The 14,871-nt window shown below is 45.6% G+C and overlaps 1 protein-coding gene across 3 annotated transcripts in view; it reads left to right on the top strand.

Annotated features, from left to right (window-relative positions):
* Positions 1 to 1,996: 1,996 nt before the first annotated feature.
* Positions 1,997 to 14,871, top strand: part of LOC311230832 (uncharacterized protein) — a 29,920-nt gene continuing 17,045 nt past the window's right edge. For all 3 annotated transcript variants that reach the window (XM_084317219.1, XM_084317218.1, XM_084317217.1), the window contains exon 1: positions 1,997 to 2,218. In XM_084317219.1, coding sequence (XP_084173345.1) covers positions 2,134 to 2,218 — 85 coding nt within the window. In that variant the 5' untranslated portion in view covers positions 1,997 to 2,133. The remainder of the gene's footprint in view (positions 2,219 to 14,871) is intronic.

Raw genomic sequence — 14,871 nt, 5'->3', positions numbered from 1 at the left:
AGTTGCTCTCTCATCCGTTTTATCCAGAATTTAACATACAAGCTCCAAGACACACAAGCCTAAAAGGCACAACCCCCAAACCTGGTTAACACACACCCACAGGGCTAAAGCAAAAGACAGACTGCTGTCAGAAGTAATCTACAGAACCGGCAGATATATGGCGATTGTAATGTACTGTTACTGAAGAAACAGTGTCAGAGCTAAAGGAGTAGGAGGCTGTGTTTCCAAACTCCCATAAGCTGCAACAGATGTTCCCAACAGTCAATATACTGTAAACAAATAAAGCCATATGAAGCCATGCCTATAGGCTTTAAATCACAGGATAAATGCCAGGGGCAGAAATGTCTTCCAGATTGGCTTTCTCTTAAGACCTTGGGAGGAATGCATGCGCTGTCTGTGTTGGTTTCCTGCAGCAGGGTCCATGACAGGCCAGGCACCCTAGGACCAGCCACAGTCACACACACAAAGTGAGAGTGAGAGAGAGAGAGAGAGAGAGAGAGAGAGAGAGAGAGAGAGAGAGAGAGAGAGAGAGAGAGGGGGGGGGGGGGTAATTTGCTAGTGTTCTATTCTCTGCTTTTACTGTCATCTTAAAGGAAGTTGTCGTGCGCTGGGATCCGAGCAGCAGAAATACCCAACTAGCTTAACAGTCTGGTGAATGTTTTACTGCGATGAACTGACGGCTGCTGTCCAGCTGTATCTGTCACGCTGCCAGTCTCCCTCTTTAGGACCGAGGCAGAGCTCGTCCCTAGAAGCTCATCCTCAGCATCCCGCTGCTCTTTGACTGAATGTTACTGATATAGGGGCCTGGCTGGGGGGGGGGGGGGGTGAAGGGAGGAAATGGGGTGAGGGGGAAAGGAGGGGGGCCAAAGCAGGGACAGAGGGACCATGGGCAGTTGGACTGGTGTCAAATTACGAGACCGTTTCTCAAGCTTGTAAGCCCTCCAAACACTCCCGTTCACTACAACTGCCCTCGACTGGTTTGTTGTTGCTATTTCTTTAAGGGGGTGGGGGCTATTTTACAAGTCATTTAGCATACCTCTGCCAGTGGATCCAGATGTGGGATATACAGTGTACATGAGAACAGCTAGCAGAGGAGCTAGCAAAAAGCAAAGCAGAGATCCTGAGTGGGGGCTGGTCACGGGGCGGGGGAGGGGTGATATCTGCTCCATGTGGAGGTGTGAGAGCGTGGGGCAGATCCCATGGCGTCTTGATTGCAGAGAGAGTAGGCCGCTGTTGATTGATGGCCTTGCCGACTAGTGGGGGACATGGACGGCTGAAGCCCGCTGAAACGGATTAATACCATTAGCATAACAGTGGGTCGCACTTTTGTTTCTGGCAGAAATATATTCCCTACCATAGGCTATCTCCATAAGCCTATTAAGAGCCAATGCAGCACGGTCCATTGTGCTCTATCACCTTCTATTGTGTGGTGGATTACGGCTCCCTTCTAAAGAGTAAAGACTGGGATCACGGTTCAAGCAGACACTGTGACTCAGCGTGAACCGCCAGATGACGTAATAACCACCACCGATCACCCAAAACATTGATCACATTTCTATATCAAACATCAACCCTACATTCCATTGCTCACTCACAATGAAGTTCAGATACCCCAAGGGGATCAATAAAGGAATATCTTATCTTATTCAGGCGGTGCGCACATAAAGTCTATAATAATGTATATATATAAAACAGGGCCTTCTGCATACATACGATATAACTATCAATGCTCAGAGGCATTTGAAGAATGCAATGAATAACCTTTTTTTTCTTCAAAAATATACAACCCCCCCCCCCCCCCCCCCCCCCCAAAACAAGACCCCATTCTGCTTATTTTCCCTCCTTCTGCTTCTCCTTCAGGGGAGGGGAATAGTAGAGGAGGAAGGAGAAGGGGTGTGGGGTTGGGCCTCTGCAAGGGAGGAGAGAGGGGGGGGGGGGGGGGGGGGCACCATATAAAACTGACAGAGCACAAGTGGAGCTTTATCCACCCCATCCCGCTCTGGTTTAGAAGAAACCCTAAACTGGTCTGGCCCACTAGGTCCACCCTTCTCTCTCTCTCTCCCTCCCTCTCTTTCACACACTCACTCACACACACTCGTACCCACTGGACGTGTGCACACACGGAGAAGGAGAATGGCAGCATCATCCACGCAGAGAGTGAACCAGTCCTGCAAAACGTTGACTTTTGCTTGGCTTCTCATCGCTGCACTCTTGAACGGTAGGTAAAAGCCCTCATTATTTAAGGGGTTAAACTTCTGGGAAAGCATGGCCATCTGCGGGGGTAGAGGGAGGGTCAGGAGGGTGAGGGGCGTTTCTGCTAGTGGTCTTTGGCGCTGAATATAGCGGTTTTAACCCTACAACCTTTATTCCCTGGAATGCTCGCCGACTTTCCTCTATCAGCCTTGAAAATAAACCCACGGGTTTCATAGCTTTTGAGGTATTTTAGAAATATTTATAGAAAGGGGGTGTTTTTAAAGATGCTGAGATTCACTTTCAAAGATTCAGATTCAACAAAGCCATCAGTTTAGAAAGTAAGATGTATACAGTTAATTTGGATGTAGGGAAGACTTGAGAGGCTATTTGAACTTATATGAAGACCAGACAGACTCTTCTGCTTTGTCCTCTAAATAATCTGCCTCTTTGCAGATTGTATGGGAACATCGCTCCGCTGCTATGTCTGCTATTTCATTGACCTCCTCAGTGACTGGGAGAAATGTGTGTATTTATATATTTAGCAGGTGGTAGCGTGAGGCCATTTGTGTGTGTGTGTGTGTGTGTGTGTGTGTGTGTGTGTGTGTGTGTGTGTGTGTGTGTGTGTGTGTGTGTGTGTGTGTGTGTGTGTGTGTGTGTGTGTGTGTGTGTGTGTGTGTGTGTGTGTGTGTGTGTGTGTGTGTGTGTGTGTGTGTGTGTGTGTGTGTGTGTGAGAGAGAGAGAGAGAGAGAGAGAGAGAGAGAGAGAGAGAGAGAGAGAGAGAGAGAAAGAGGGGATGGTGTGGAGGTTGCGTGCTGTGCGAGGAGAGGTTGTTTATATGTGGGTAGTAGATGTGGTCATGTTGATTCAGAAGGGGGGCTTTAAAGGGGCCCCAGGGATTAAACTGTGCCAGAGTAAAGATGAGCATCACACTGTTCATCTCTTTATCAGCACTAGAACAGAGAAAAGGCATCTTTCCGCTGAATAAAACCTGATATCAGATACATTTGGAGCACTTGTTGCCTCTACACAATTGCATCAGGTTATCAAACTTAGCCTAATAATGACCAGTCACCGAAACAGGTTCAACGTTTTGCCTGATAATACAAATATTTTGAGAATATTTTGTGATTGCCATCACTCGTATTGAAGGCAATTCACTGAGAATTGGATAATAAATACTACCCAGGGGCGGTTTTAGTGATTTGGAGGCCCCCAATGTGAGGCCCTTCTTCATCTTGGTAGCTAGTGAGCAAAAACTAGGCAGCTCTTTTCAGTTATACCCAGAACTAAAGGACAGACCCTAATGAGAAAACTGTTCTAACTGAACAACTTAAAATTACCTTCAGTGAGTTAGAAGAAGACAATATGGCAAGAAAAACATGATAAAATATATCCTGCACCTCGTCCCATGTCTCCATTTCTGCCTTGCACTATATAGTATTGTATATTAGTACACTGCACAGTATTGTATATTGTATGGTAACTACGTCTATTCTGCATCGAACATTGTACATATGTCTAAACTGAACACTGTGACCTCTTTTTTTTTTACTTCTAATTTTACTATGTTTTTATTTCATACTTATCTTGTCTTGCACAGTCTCTGGAGCGCAACAGTAAGAAGCATTTTGTACAAAAGTATTCTGTACTTCTGTATGACAACTATTAAAGAAACTTGAAGAAACTTGAAACTTGAATCATCTTTAATTCTGTAAAGACAAAAGTATAGTACATGATTTTTGATAAAGCTATTCTCTACGGGTAAAAGTCTGAAGTCCACAACTCTGTGTGTGTGTGTGTGTGTGTGTGTGTGTGTGTGTGTGTGTGTGTGTGTGTGTGTGTGTTGTGTGTGTGTGTGTGTGTGTGTGTGTGTGTGTGTGTGTGTGTGTGTGTGTGTGTGTGTGTGTGTGTGTGTGTGTGTGTGTGTGTGTGTGTGTGAGTGAGACGTTCTGATTTTCCAGCTTTGCTGCTTGATTGGTGATCTGTGGCTTACTTTGGCAACCCAGCACAGATCTAAAGAGAGGGGAAAGACAGAAGGCCTACTTATACATTAGGAAGTTCCCTTACTTACAGAAAATCAAACCTACACACACATTGTTCTTGGCTATCTCCCATTGGAACACTCTGGAGAGAGGGAGCTGTGTGTAAACAAAACATGGCAGCTAAAACAAAATACAGCATCTGCACTGATCACAACTTCCTTGTTGTTTTCTCCCTGCCTTTGTACACTTAAAATTATCTCCTTATCTGTCAATTTATCTGACACAAGGTGGGGTCTTCACTAAGGATTTGCTGCTCTCGCTGGCACTGCTCAGGCCGCTCTGTGATGGCGGTGATGCAACTGCTGCTGGATGCTGAGCTGGAGCAGTTGGAGCGGGTGTCTGGTCTGTGTGGTGGGCTGCTGTCCGCCCGTGTGGCCTCGGACACTTTCCTCCCCCAACCAGCAGAGGCAGTGTAACGCTAGAAGCGCAAGAGATTCTGTTCTCCTCTGCACCGATCACACGTAGAGGGCAATTCAGCTATCGCTGAATATCACGAGCCGGTGTGAATGGTTCAATTGGTTAACATGGGCACGGAAAAGGAAACTGGCTGCGATTCCAAGCACTTCGGCATCCAGTGTTTCCCCCGCCAAAGCAGCAGTAACGCTATGTCCACATAGCCGGGCATGACGGCTGCCTCGTTGAACTGTAGTGGCTCGTCCACGTGATGGTGTTTTCAATGTCTATTTTGCCGATGCGCCACGAAGCGCCAGGTATTGCAGCCAGTTTCCTGTGTTAACAGTTGGAGCGTCATGCCACGGAGCTCCACGGCCAGCTCGCAATCTTCAGCGATAGTTTCGGCGTCTGGTCTATTTTCTCGTAGGCTGGTAAAGATATGCCTCCTAAAATGTCTAAACGGAATTACAGGAAGTACAGGCTACAGGCTTTCCGGTTTCGACAAAACAATTATAGAAACGTGCAAAGTGCACAATATTTCCTCGTTTAAGCCACTGCAACGGCTTTGCCTGAAGAATTTACTACATGACCGGGACGTTTTAGCTTGTTTGCCGACAGGATTCGGGAAAAGTTTGGTCCGTTCAGAGGCAGCTTCCAGGGGAAGTACATACACTGGAAATTCTACCCCATAGACACTTTCGGCAGTAGTTCTTTACCAGGCTTTATCTCACAGAGATAAAACTAATTTTAATTTTAATTTTCTCGACACACCGCGAGCACCGCCTCTATGTGTGATTGGAGCAGAGAAGCACAATCTCTTTTTGATTGGTGCAGATAAATGCACCTCTGGTGGTGTGAACAGCCAGGCTCCTGCTTATGTGAGAATTGATGCTTCATGGCACTTCCAATTCCCAGCGCTACATTTCCACCTGTTAACATGGGCGCCGGAATGAAAAGCAAGAGGTTCAGTGGTGCATACCATACACACTGCTCCGGTAGGAGAGATGTCCTGGCCTGGGCCTTTAGGCTGCTAACGCCTGCCAGCTCTTCTCTTCTTTGCTCCACTTTGAAAACACTTCATGTTAACAAAGATAGCGACCGTCTCTGATGGTAACTCGAATTGCTACGTCATTTGATTTGGCCTCAAATGCAGCATGAACATTTTGAAGTTGAATGGAGTGACAAGAATGGGAAAACAATTTATAAAAAATAAAAAAAAAAGGCCCTTTGGGCGGACGAGGGCCCGGGAGCAATTGCCTACCTATGACATTATGGTTATCACCATAGTGAATTTAAGCTATACAGTTAATCACAGAGTCAGTTGCCAGTTATGGTGGGAAAAGCAATATTAAACAGCAGCTTAATTCAAAATCCATGCATTGTTTGTGGGATTTATATAATGACCTTTAGTAATAGAACTGTGTTGCCTATAATAAGTGTAGCCTATAGATACTCTGTTGCATTGGTACGTTTGCTCCACTTTTGTATGGAGGGAAACATTATGCTGCTATTCAGCACTATCTAAACAGACGGTCCAGCCACAACCATGTACATCAAAACATCATGATACCATTGTCTCAACGGTACAAATGAAAGCTGACAAATATAGCAGTGAGAGAGAAAGTCGGGGAGACAAAAACAGAGGTAAAAATGTTAGGGAGGGGGGGAAAACAAAGGGATTCTCTCAGTTGAGTTGAAACCATATTCCTATGCAGAAGCATAAGCCAGCATTTATCTTTTGCAGTCAAACAAAGTCCCTTTCATACCATTTGTTTTATTACCGGATAGTCCTGTCAACTTCAGCATGGGACTAGAGACAGCAGGATCGTATAGGAGCAGAGATGGCTCTACTACTACTCAGCTAAACAGGGATGAAGTCAGAGCTCATTCGCAGATGTCTGGGGGGCACAACTGTTACTGGGGGGGGGGGGGGGGGGGGGGGGGGGGGCTTGGCCAGGGAGTGTGAGGGGTTGGGGAGTGGGTTAACTAGTAGCAGGTGGTATTAGAGGGAGATAATCAGAAACATGTAGGCAACCCCAGTTGAGATCCCAAAAGTTTGGCGTCTGAAAGAGAAATAAATTGTGCTGGAATCTTATCTCTTATTCAACACTTGCAAAGTATAATTTGACAATGGCCATCTTGTAAGATGAGATGAGATAAGATAAGATAAGATATCCCTTTATTGATCCACTTGGTGCTCTAATGTTGTTCTGTGAACTATCTGGAGGAAAAGTAAAACGTGCTTATAAACAGACAGTGTGTACTTTCTGAGGTTGTTACACTTTGCCGTGGTTTTAGGGAGGTTCTCTAACCGCCACGTGGAACTCTGCCCAACTTCAGTGCCAACCTCAGAGCCTGTAATTATGTGGATCGTAAGCTATTGTTTTAGTAACGGAGCTAACATCTGTTGAAGTTAACATACACAGCGAAGGCTCACACATTCAAACATCCACCAGAACTCTCATTCCCCCTCATGTGGGAGACATACCAGAGTATAGGCCCAAAACTCTGACTTCAAGCCCTGGAGTTGACACTGCCAGAGACTATCCCTGGCATGCACGTGTCGTCATTGTCGTCCCCCCCCCCCCACACACACGCCCACACATGAGCCACAACATAAGCAAAACAAAATTAAGCCAAGTCTCCAACTCAAAGGCACCTCATTCACTTGGGATAATAATTTTAGGCTTCTCCTAATGAGAGGCAGGCTGCTTGCTTTCCCACCCAGCTCTTTTCCAAAGTAATCTTATCTCTGAAATCTTCCCTGCCTCAACGCTTATGTACCGCGGTTCTCTATGTGTTTCTGGTGCTTTGAAGTCCTGTAATCGAATCAGAACCAAAAGCTGTCGGTTCTCTGCAGTGACGCGGGGGCCGCAGGAGGTCAGTTCCGGAGCACAGTAGGGCAACTCTTATAGCGGTAAACTGAAAATCAAAGCATTGGCTGTTTAGAAATCAGAGAACAGATCTTTGGCGTTTGATTAAGAGCACTCCGGTGTCCTAATGGCCTATTAAGGCCGGGGTAGGGTTTGTTTCTCAATACCACCCCCACGAGAGGCACGCACGTAATTAGTCTGTCGGAGATTTGAGAGATATGCCTCCAATTTTCTCTGGACTAAATCAACGTCCCGCCTTTTGTAGCTATTCATGCCCAGATCCGTCTCACGCCCCGCAACAGAATCCAGTTACAGTATGACTGGGTCTACTCCACCCAGACAGCTCAGTTACGGTAATGCACATGGCAGTGAAACTGTAGTGGACAATCAGAGGGGGTGATATAACACACACAAGTGAAAACAGATGTCATGTTTCCTGACTGAGGTCCCCAGGCCCAGGCAGCAGGCACTAAGCAGGCAGCCCCCAGTAGCAGCCATGTGGCTTGGGCCTGGCGAACGGCGCTGCCCGGGCAGCGTTTTGCTCAAGTCAGACTCTGTCTCCTTGAGCCTAATTGAAACCATGAGATCCAGTTGCCTTCTCTGCCAGGACAGGAGAATGGGCTGGGTTCTGCTATTAATCGCTGTGACAGGAACAGGGGGTGGAGATAGCAGGGGTCAGAACTCTGCTGTTTCAAAGGGGTTTAGAGTTGCACTGCATGTATAACCCTGAGGGACCGGACTCCAATGCCACATTCCTCAGCCAGTCGCTCTGCACTCTTACACACACGCACATGCGCGCATGCGCGCGCACACACACGCGCGCACACACACACACACACACACACACACACACACACACACACACACACACACACACACACACACACACACACACACACACACACACACACACACACACACACACACACACACACACACACAAATTCTTGAGAGTCTTCGTGGAGATGTTATAAGTCACGGAACCAGTCACAGTGTTGGAGAATGCAGTTTCGGTTTCAATGCAGTTAACCGTCATCTTTGCAATAATGCTTTACGTAAACAATTGATAACAATATTAACACAGAAGGTCATAGTATTCATAGGATTCAATGCAGTTACCGTCATCTTTGCGATAATGCTTTACATAAACAATTGATAACAATATTAACAGAGAAGGTCATAGTATTCACTCATTGCTTGTCTGATTGGTGAAACAATTATATTGAGTGGCCCTTGTATAATTTGTCTAAAAATTTCCTGATATACTATGTACGGAAATGAACCCTAACCCTGACAAGATGATGGAGTTACATAATGACCCTCACTCAAAGCCCCAAACCTCAGTGTCTTCCGAGAGTTGCCCTGATGACGCAGTGTGTTGACATGTACATTGATAACTCTGAGGACGAGGTCAGGAGGGTGTTATGTCAGATAATGGGCGGAGTGGTGGTCAGGACCACCCCATGTCCCTTCCCACACCTCCCTCTCATTCCTCACCGAGCTATCCATTCACACGTATCCTGTAGGAGGATGTGTGACGAACACTCCCAACACATCATATCCTTGTTACAAAAAAAAAGAGAAGAAGAGATGTATTTCAGTCAAGTTTATAGGGGCTGTATTCCTTGGATGGACTCCCTAACACGGTCCAGTCAGTTAGCTTTACAGCAAGTGGAGGGAAAGAAAAGGTTTGGCCAACACTGCAAATTGCATACGTGGAATTCCGAAGATGAATGGGGTTTTTGCTTGATTTGGAGTTTGCGTGTCTGGCTTTGCGTGTCTGTGTCATGTGGTGAACATTGTATGCCGCATACAGCAGGGAGGGTGCTGCTAGCGCTGGGTTTTTTGGCATGGTGGTCCTCTAATGCCTGCAATCCATTATCACCTCACTGCGGCACAGCACAGAATTCGCCCCTGCAGAGGCTATGGCAGGGGCCAAGAGTAGAAGGCCCCAGGCTTGCAATTTGTTTCTCCAGAATAGAAAGTATCCCAGCATCTCCTTTGTTGGGAAGTCAAAGTCAAAGGCTGGCTTTCCTAGCTCACATTTCTGAGAGGAAAAGGACCAGCGTGCTGTAGCTATTCTGGAGAGAGAAGGTATCACATTTGCGCCATTTGCATTCTGAGTGGGAAGTGTGAAGGCGAAGCCCCCCAAAGGCTCTGTCTCACTTCTGTAAATCCCTTGGATTAGCTGTGTGTGATGGGAAGATGGCAAGGGGAGAGGGAGGTTTTAGGGGGGGTGGGGCTGGCTTGTCCTCTTCCAAAGCCACATTCCTTTATCCAGAAGTCCCAGGAGAACGAGCGGGAAAAGCCAGAGGAGGATCTACAGACCACAGCCGTCACTCCAAGCAATCTGGTGGGAAAATCACAGAGCAGTGAAGTCAGGGTCCGCAATCTGAATAACATCTGGAGTAAAGGGTGGCTGAGCAGGGCTAGAAGGTTTGTGGTAACATGTCTGAATAACATCTGGGGTAAAGGGAGGCTGATCATGGCTAGAAGGTTTGTGGCACATGTCTGAATAACATCTGGGGTAAAGGGAGGCTGAGCAGGGCTAGAAGGTTCATGTCCGTTGAGGGATCAAGGTTAGATATTCCATGTCTACGACACCACCATATAACAAGATTCAAGACAAAATTATGGAACATAATTTCAATTATTTATTTTAAATATGCTTTCAATTCCATATGGCAATAGTGACTTCCAGCAATATCAGCAGCACGACTTCTCAGGTTAAATAATGGAATAATGCTACGGGGGAATAAGGCAGTGAATAGTTTGTGCAAGTCGAGGTTCTATGCGTGCTACAAAAGGGGAAGGGGGTAGTAAATCAAGCAGGAATTAGCTATCGCTGTGGGCCCCCGTGGAGCAAGCGAAGACCGGAGGGTAGAGAGCGGGGAGGCAGCGATGGGTTGAGAGGTCACGTCGTCAGGAAGCATGATGCTGTGACTAACCACACGCAGAGGGCAACAGGGGAAGCTAACCCCACCGTATCAATTACAACAGGACGACACACCACTCCCAGGCTCCCCAGCTGTAGCAAATGTTGTTCACACTTTCCCTCCTCTCTCTCTCTCACTCACGCACATATTTTGTTGCACCAAATAAATTTTGAGATGGGTCTATTCATAGATTTGAAAAATTCTGTAGATAAGTAACATGGTAAATGGTCCACGCTCCCATTATCTCTGCTGGGAAGAATAAATGTAATAAGAATGAACGTCCTTCCAAGACTAAATTTCCTTTTTCAAATGTTACCATGTTACTTATCTACAGAATTTTTCAAATCTATGAATAGACTCACGCACATATGGTTGATGACCAACGACCGCCGCACCGATTATTGTTGCTTGACATCCTTTTCATTTGAAGCGGCATAAGAAAAATGCCAACTATGTAGCTGCGTAGTCTAAAAACAATGAAAACTCAACAATGAACAGTGCAATGAACAGGTCACTCAGATGATGTTGTTACTGTAAATGTTGGTGCATTATGAGAACAAGACACAGGGAGGGGGTGGGTGGGCAGAGAGTTTGTTTGTATAACTGATGGCTGTTCATACAATAAGTTAAGCTGGTCAGGGTTTACAGTCTGTAGTTTTGCTAAACAACACACATTGTGTGGTTGTGTTTTTAAGCGAAGCACACGTCTTCTCCTCACAAAGTCCTGGCAACTGGGTTTTACAAGTGTACCGCTGGTGCCATGACATCATTAGCGCGATGCTAGTAAAATGTACCCACTTTTTACAGCAGGGAGTTAAAATCCAACCAGAATATCCAGAGTCTGCTCCCACATAATCTTCTTCAAAGTTGTACTGTATTTAAAACAAACAAACCGTACAACTGGTGGGATAGTAAAGACTTTTTAGAGGTTTTTGTATATTGTGAATACCAGCTCAAACTCTCAACAGAGACACTTTCTCTCACTTCATGATAATGTTTATGGCTACAGTTGCTATCTTTGCCCTTTATATTTTCAACTCCACTCGTACAGTTGGACATTCCCGTCACATACTTCTCACCCCATGACGGAAGGTGATCATAGAGCTATAACAACAGACACAGGCTCTGTCACACTCCGGTTGTCACATTTGTATATAGAAAAAAGTTGATTTATGGCCCACCGTCTCTCCCATTCTGGACCTCATCCTGCCCTGTAGTGTAAACACACAGAGACCACCCAGAGATGGATGAGAGACTACAGCTGTAGTCTGGGGGGTCTGGAGGACAGGGGTCTACAGAAAGACAACAAGAGACAAGGTCTAGGACGCGTCACCAGTCCACACCCACACTACAACTGTCCCCTCTAAGGAAACCATAGACATCACACCAAAGATTAGGAAAAGAAACAGACTCATTGTTGACTCTGAGTAAAGCTGCGATGGAGCATTGCGAGGGATTGATCATCACTGTTAGATGTGCATCACTTCTACTCGTGTAGGTAACAGTGCTTGTACGTTGATGCATAGTGACCCCTCTGATTTCACTTTTCTTTTCAGAGCCTTGAACTTGAAAATAAAAGTGCAGATTCCCATTATAGAAAATATAGTTTTCTGAACTTAGAGTTATCAAATTGTGGCACGCCATGGCAACACTAATAATGGACAGCTGTGATGGACAGTTGCTCACCCAAAGCGTAGGCCTACCATGAGACCTTCCGTTAATATTATTGAGGCACCTGTTAGTGTGGCATGTAGAGTATTTGCTCGACACTTGTGGCAACTGTTAGTTACACCGATTTAACAGTGTGGCAATGAAATGGGCATGTGACACAATGCCACAACTGTTTGTGTATCTGTGTTTTAAAGATCCGGTACTATGAAGTCGTAAATAGCTTATTGTGGACTGCTAATGTCATGAGTATAATTATTTCAGCTTCAGATGTATCATTGTTTTAGTGCACCCTCTCTGAGCACATCCACACCAGTAGGCTGAGGGGGCGTGACCTTCTGTTCACTAGACACTCTCTAACTATAATTAGACATTTGCATATCTTGATAATTGTTCATCCAATCAACTTCACGCTTGGCGGGTGTATTGCTAAGAACCCAGGGGAGTGCAGTGTCTAATATGGTGCCATCTGGCCAGATGGTGGCACTATGACAACAAACTTGACTTTAAAATATGGCGTTGTAACAACAAACGTTTGGCAGGTGTATTTCTGAGGACCCAAGGGTGTGCAGTGTTGAGTGTGAAGTCGATCCGGCGAGTGGTTCTCAAGAACGCTGCAAGCCGCCATACCTCGGGTCCCCACAACGCTGCAAGCAACACTTCCGGGGGCCAAGCAATCAGTCCGCTCCAAACTTGCATGTGTTTTGAACAGCAACGTGCTCCAAATGGGCACACGCCACGCTGCAGCCATACTGGGAGCCAAGCAGCCGGCCCGGTCCAAATGGACATGCACTCCGAACGGCCACGCCCTGAATATACCCAAGTATATTATGTAATATCTTCAAGGAAGCAGATTGGATATCTGAAATGGCTTGATTTTGTCCAGGGGGATACAAATATTTTTTTGCAACAACATTGAAAAACAGGCCTTACATTGTACTTTAAGTGTGAACACCACATGAGAAGGCAGTGAAAAGACTGAGGCAACAGGCACAGCCATTGTGCAACGCAACCACTATTCAGTTGTGAAATGTAATTAAGTCTGTCTAAATGTGTAAATCTAAATTACAACAGCCATGCAGATAGAAATGAATCAACAATGAAGAAGTGAAGCTGAATCTTGTGATCCCTCTGCCCCACCCCAAGTGCCACACATATTTATTTTAGATTGTGCCACTTGAACCCAAGAGCCACAAAGCGCTGGCAACCAACAATGGATGGCATGAGGGGAGAGAGGCCAGTAATTAGATCTGCAGTGTTATGGAGATGCTTGGTGAATGAGGTAATGTTGTTGGGTGTGTGAGGAGGAAGGAGAAAGAGAGATAGAGAGAGAGAGAGAGAGAGAGAGAGAGAGAGAGAGAGAGAGAGAGAGAGAGAGAGAGAGAGAGAGAGAGAGAGAGAGAGAGAGAGAGAGAGAATTATTGGGGAATAGAAAGGTTCAGGGAAGGAAGTATGTTGCCAGGTTATTATTCATTAGCTTGAAGGTGCCCTACAAGTTATCTCAGTGGTGGCTGACTCATATTTTGGATACATGCAAAATATACAGTTAGACATTTACTTAGCTGGTCTCTAAATCAAGGAATTTAACATTATAACTTTTTTTAATCCTAATGCAAAACTAAATTGGAATAGTATGACTCAACTCACGAATAGCCCTTGAAGAATGGATCCTCAATATGATTAATCGTAGAAAAGAGACTAGGACAGCACTCCAGTTTAACTTTTTAATATTGGCAATATTTTACTCTTTTTTAATTGTATATGATGTAACGTAATTACATTTGACCATTTAGGAAAAAGTGATAATAATATCACCGCCCAACACCTTTAACACATCATACAACATATCCCAAAACTACAAACTGTCTTCCTGGAATAAGTGACATCACAATGGAATAAGTGACACCATATGATCCAACCCTTTCACTCAATAGCTCTCAAACCAATTAAATTTGTATAAGACAGCTTGTAGCTTTTGGATATATGTGAGATTGTGAGGATAATACATCTGCTTTATTTTCTTTGGTGGCACACACACACACACACACACACACACACACACACACACACACACACACACACACACACACACACACACACACACACACACACACACACACACACACACACACACACACACACACAGACACACACACTTGACTTTGTCTAGGACAGGTTATGCCCTGAGTGTCAATTTTTCATAAAAGCTGAGAGTGAGATGGATAGTATATCAAAGAAAGCAGTCATGGTCATCCAGTGTAAGAATATCAGGCTGCATTAAGATCCATTACCAAACGCCCTACAGATATCTACAGACAGGCGCGGGCCGCAGGGGACCCCATCACACCAAAGCCGTCTCAGTGTGTGTCAATCCGTGGGCTCTCGCACGCGGCGTGAGTTCATCCCCTTGGATGATAATTGGTGTCAGTATCACACATGGGGAAGCATCCAGACCCTCTTAGCGATGAGCCTTGACACAGCTTATCGGGTAACAATGAGCTGCGATGAACATCGTCGCATTGATTCTTCCACGTTGACCTACAAAGACGCAGGAATGACCCCTGGGGCCATATCTCAGAGAAAACAAAGCCAATCTAAAAAATACAGAGATATCAACACCACAGATTATAATGGCACCCCCATCTCTGGTTTAAATGCCATCACATCATTGTCTGCCATTAGCCAGCATGCAGATATCCCAGAGGGACTCATAGCACCCGGTCCCGGAGGGAGTGCGTAAGAGGTCACAGTCTTGGGCCGACGAGG

Source organism: Notolepis coatsorum, assembly GCF_963971535.1.
Source record: "Notolepis coatsorum genome assembly, chromosome: 6".
NCBI classification, from domain to species: domain Eukaryota; kingdom Metazoa; phylum Chordata; class Actinopteri; order Aulopiformes; family Paralepididae; genus Notolepis; species Notolepis coatsorum.
The sequence above is the reverse complement of the archived record's forward strand: the minus strand, read 5'-3'. Positions and strand labels throughout refer to the sequence as shown.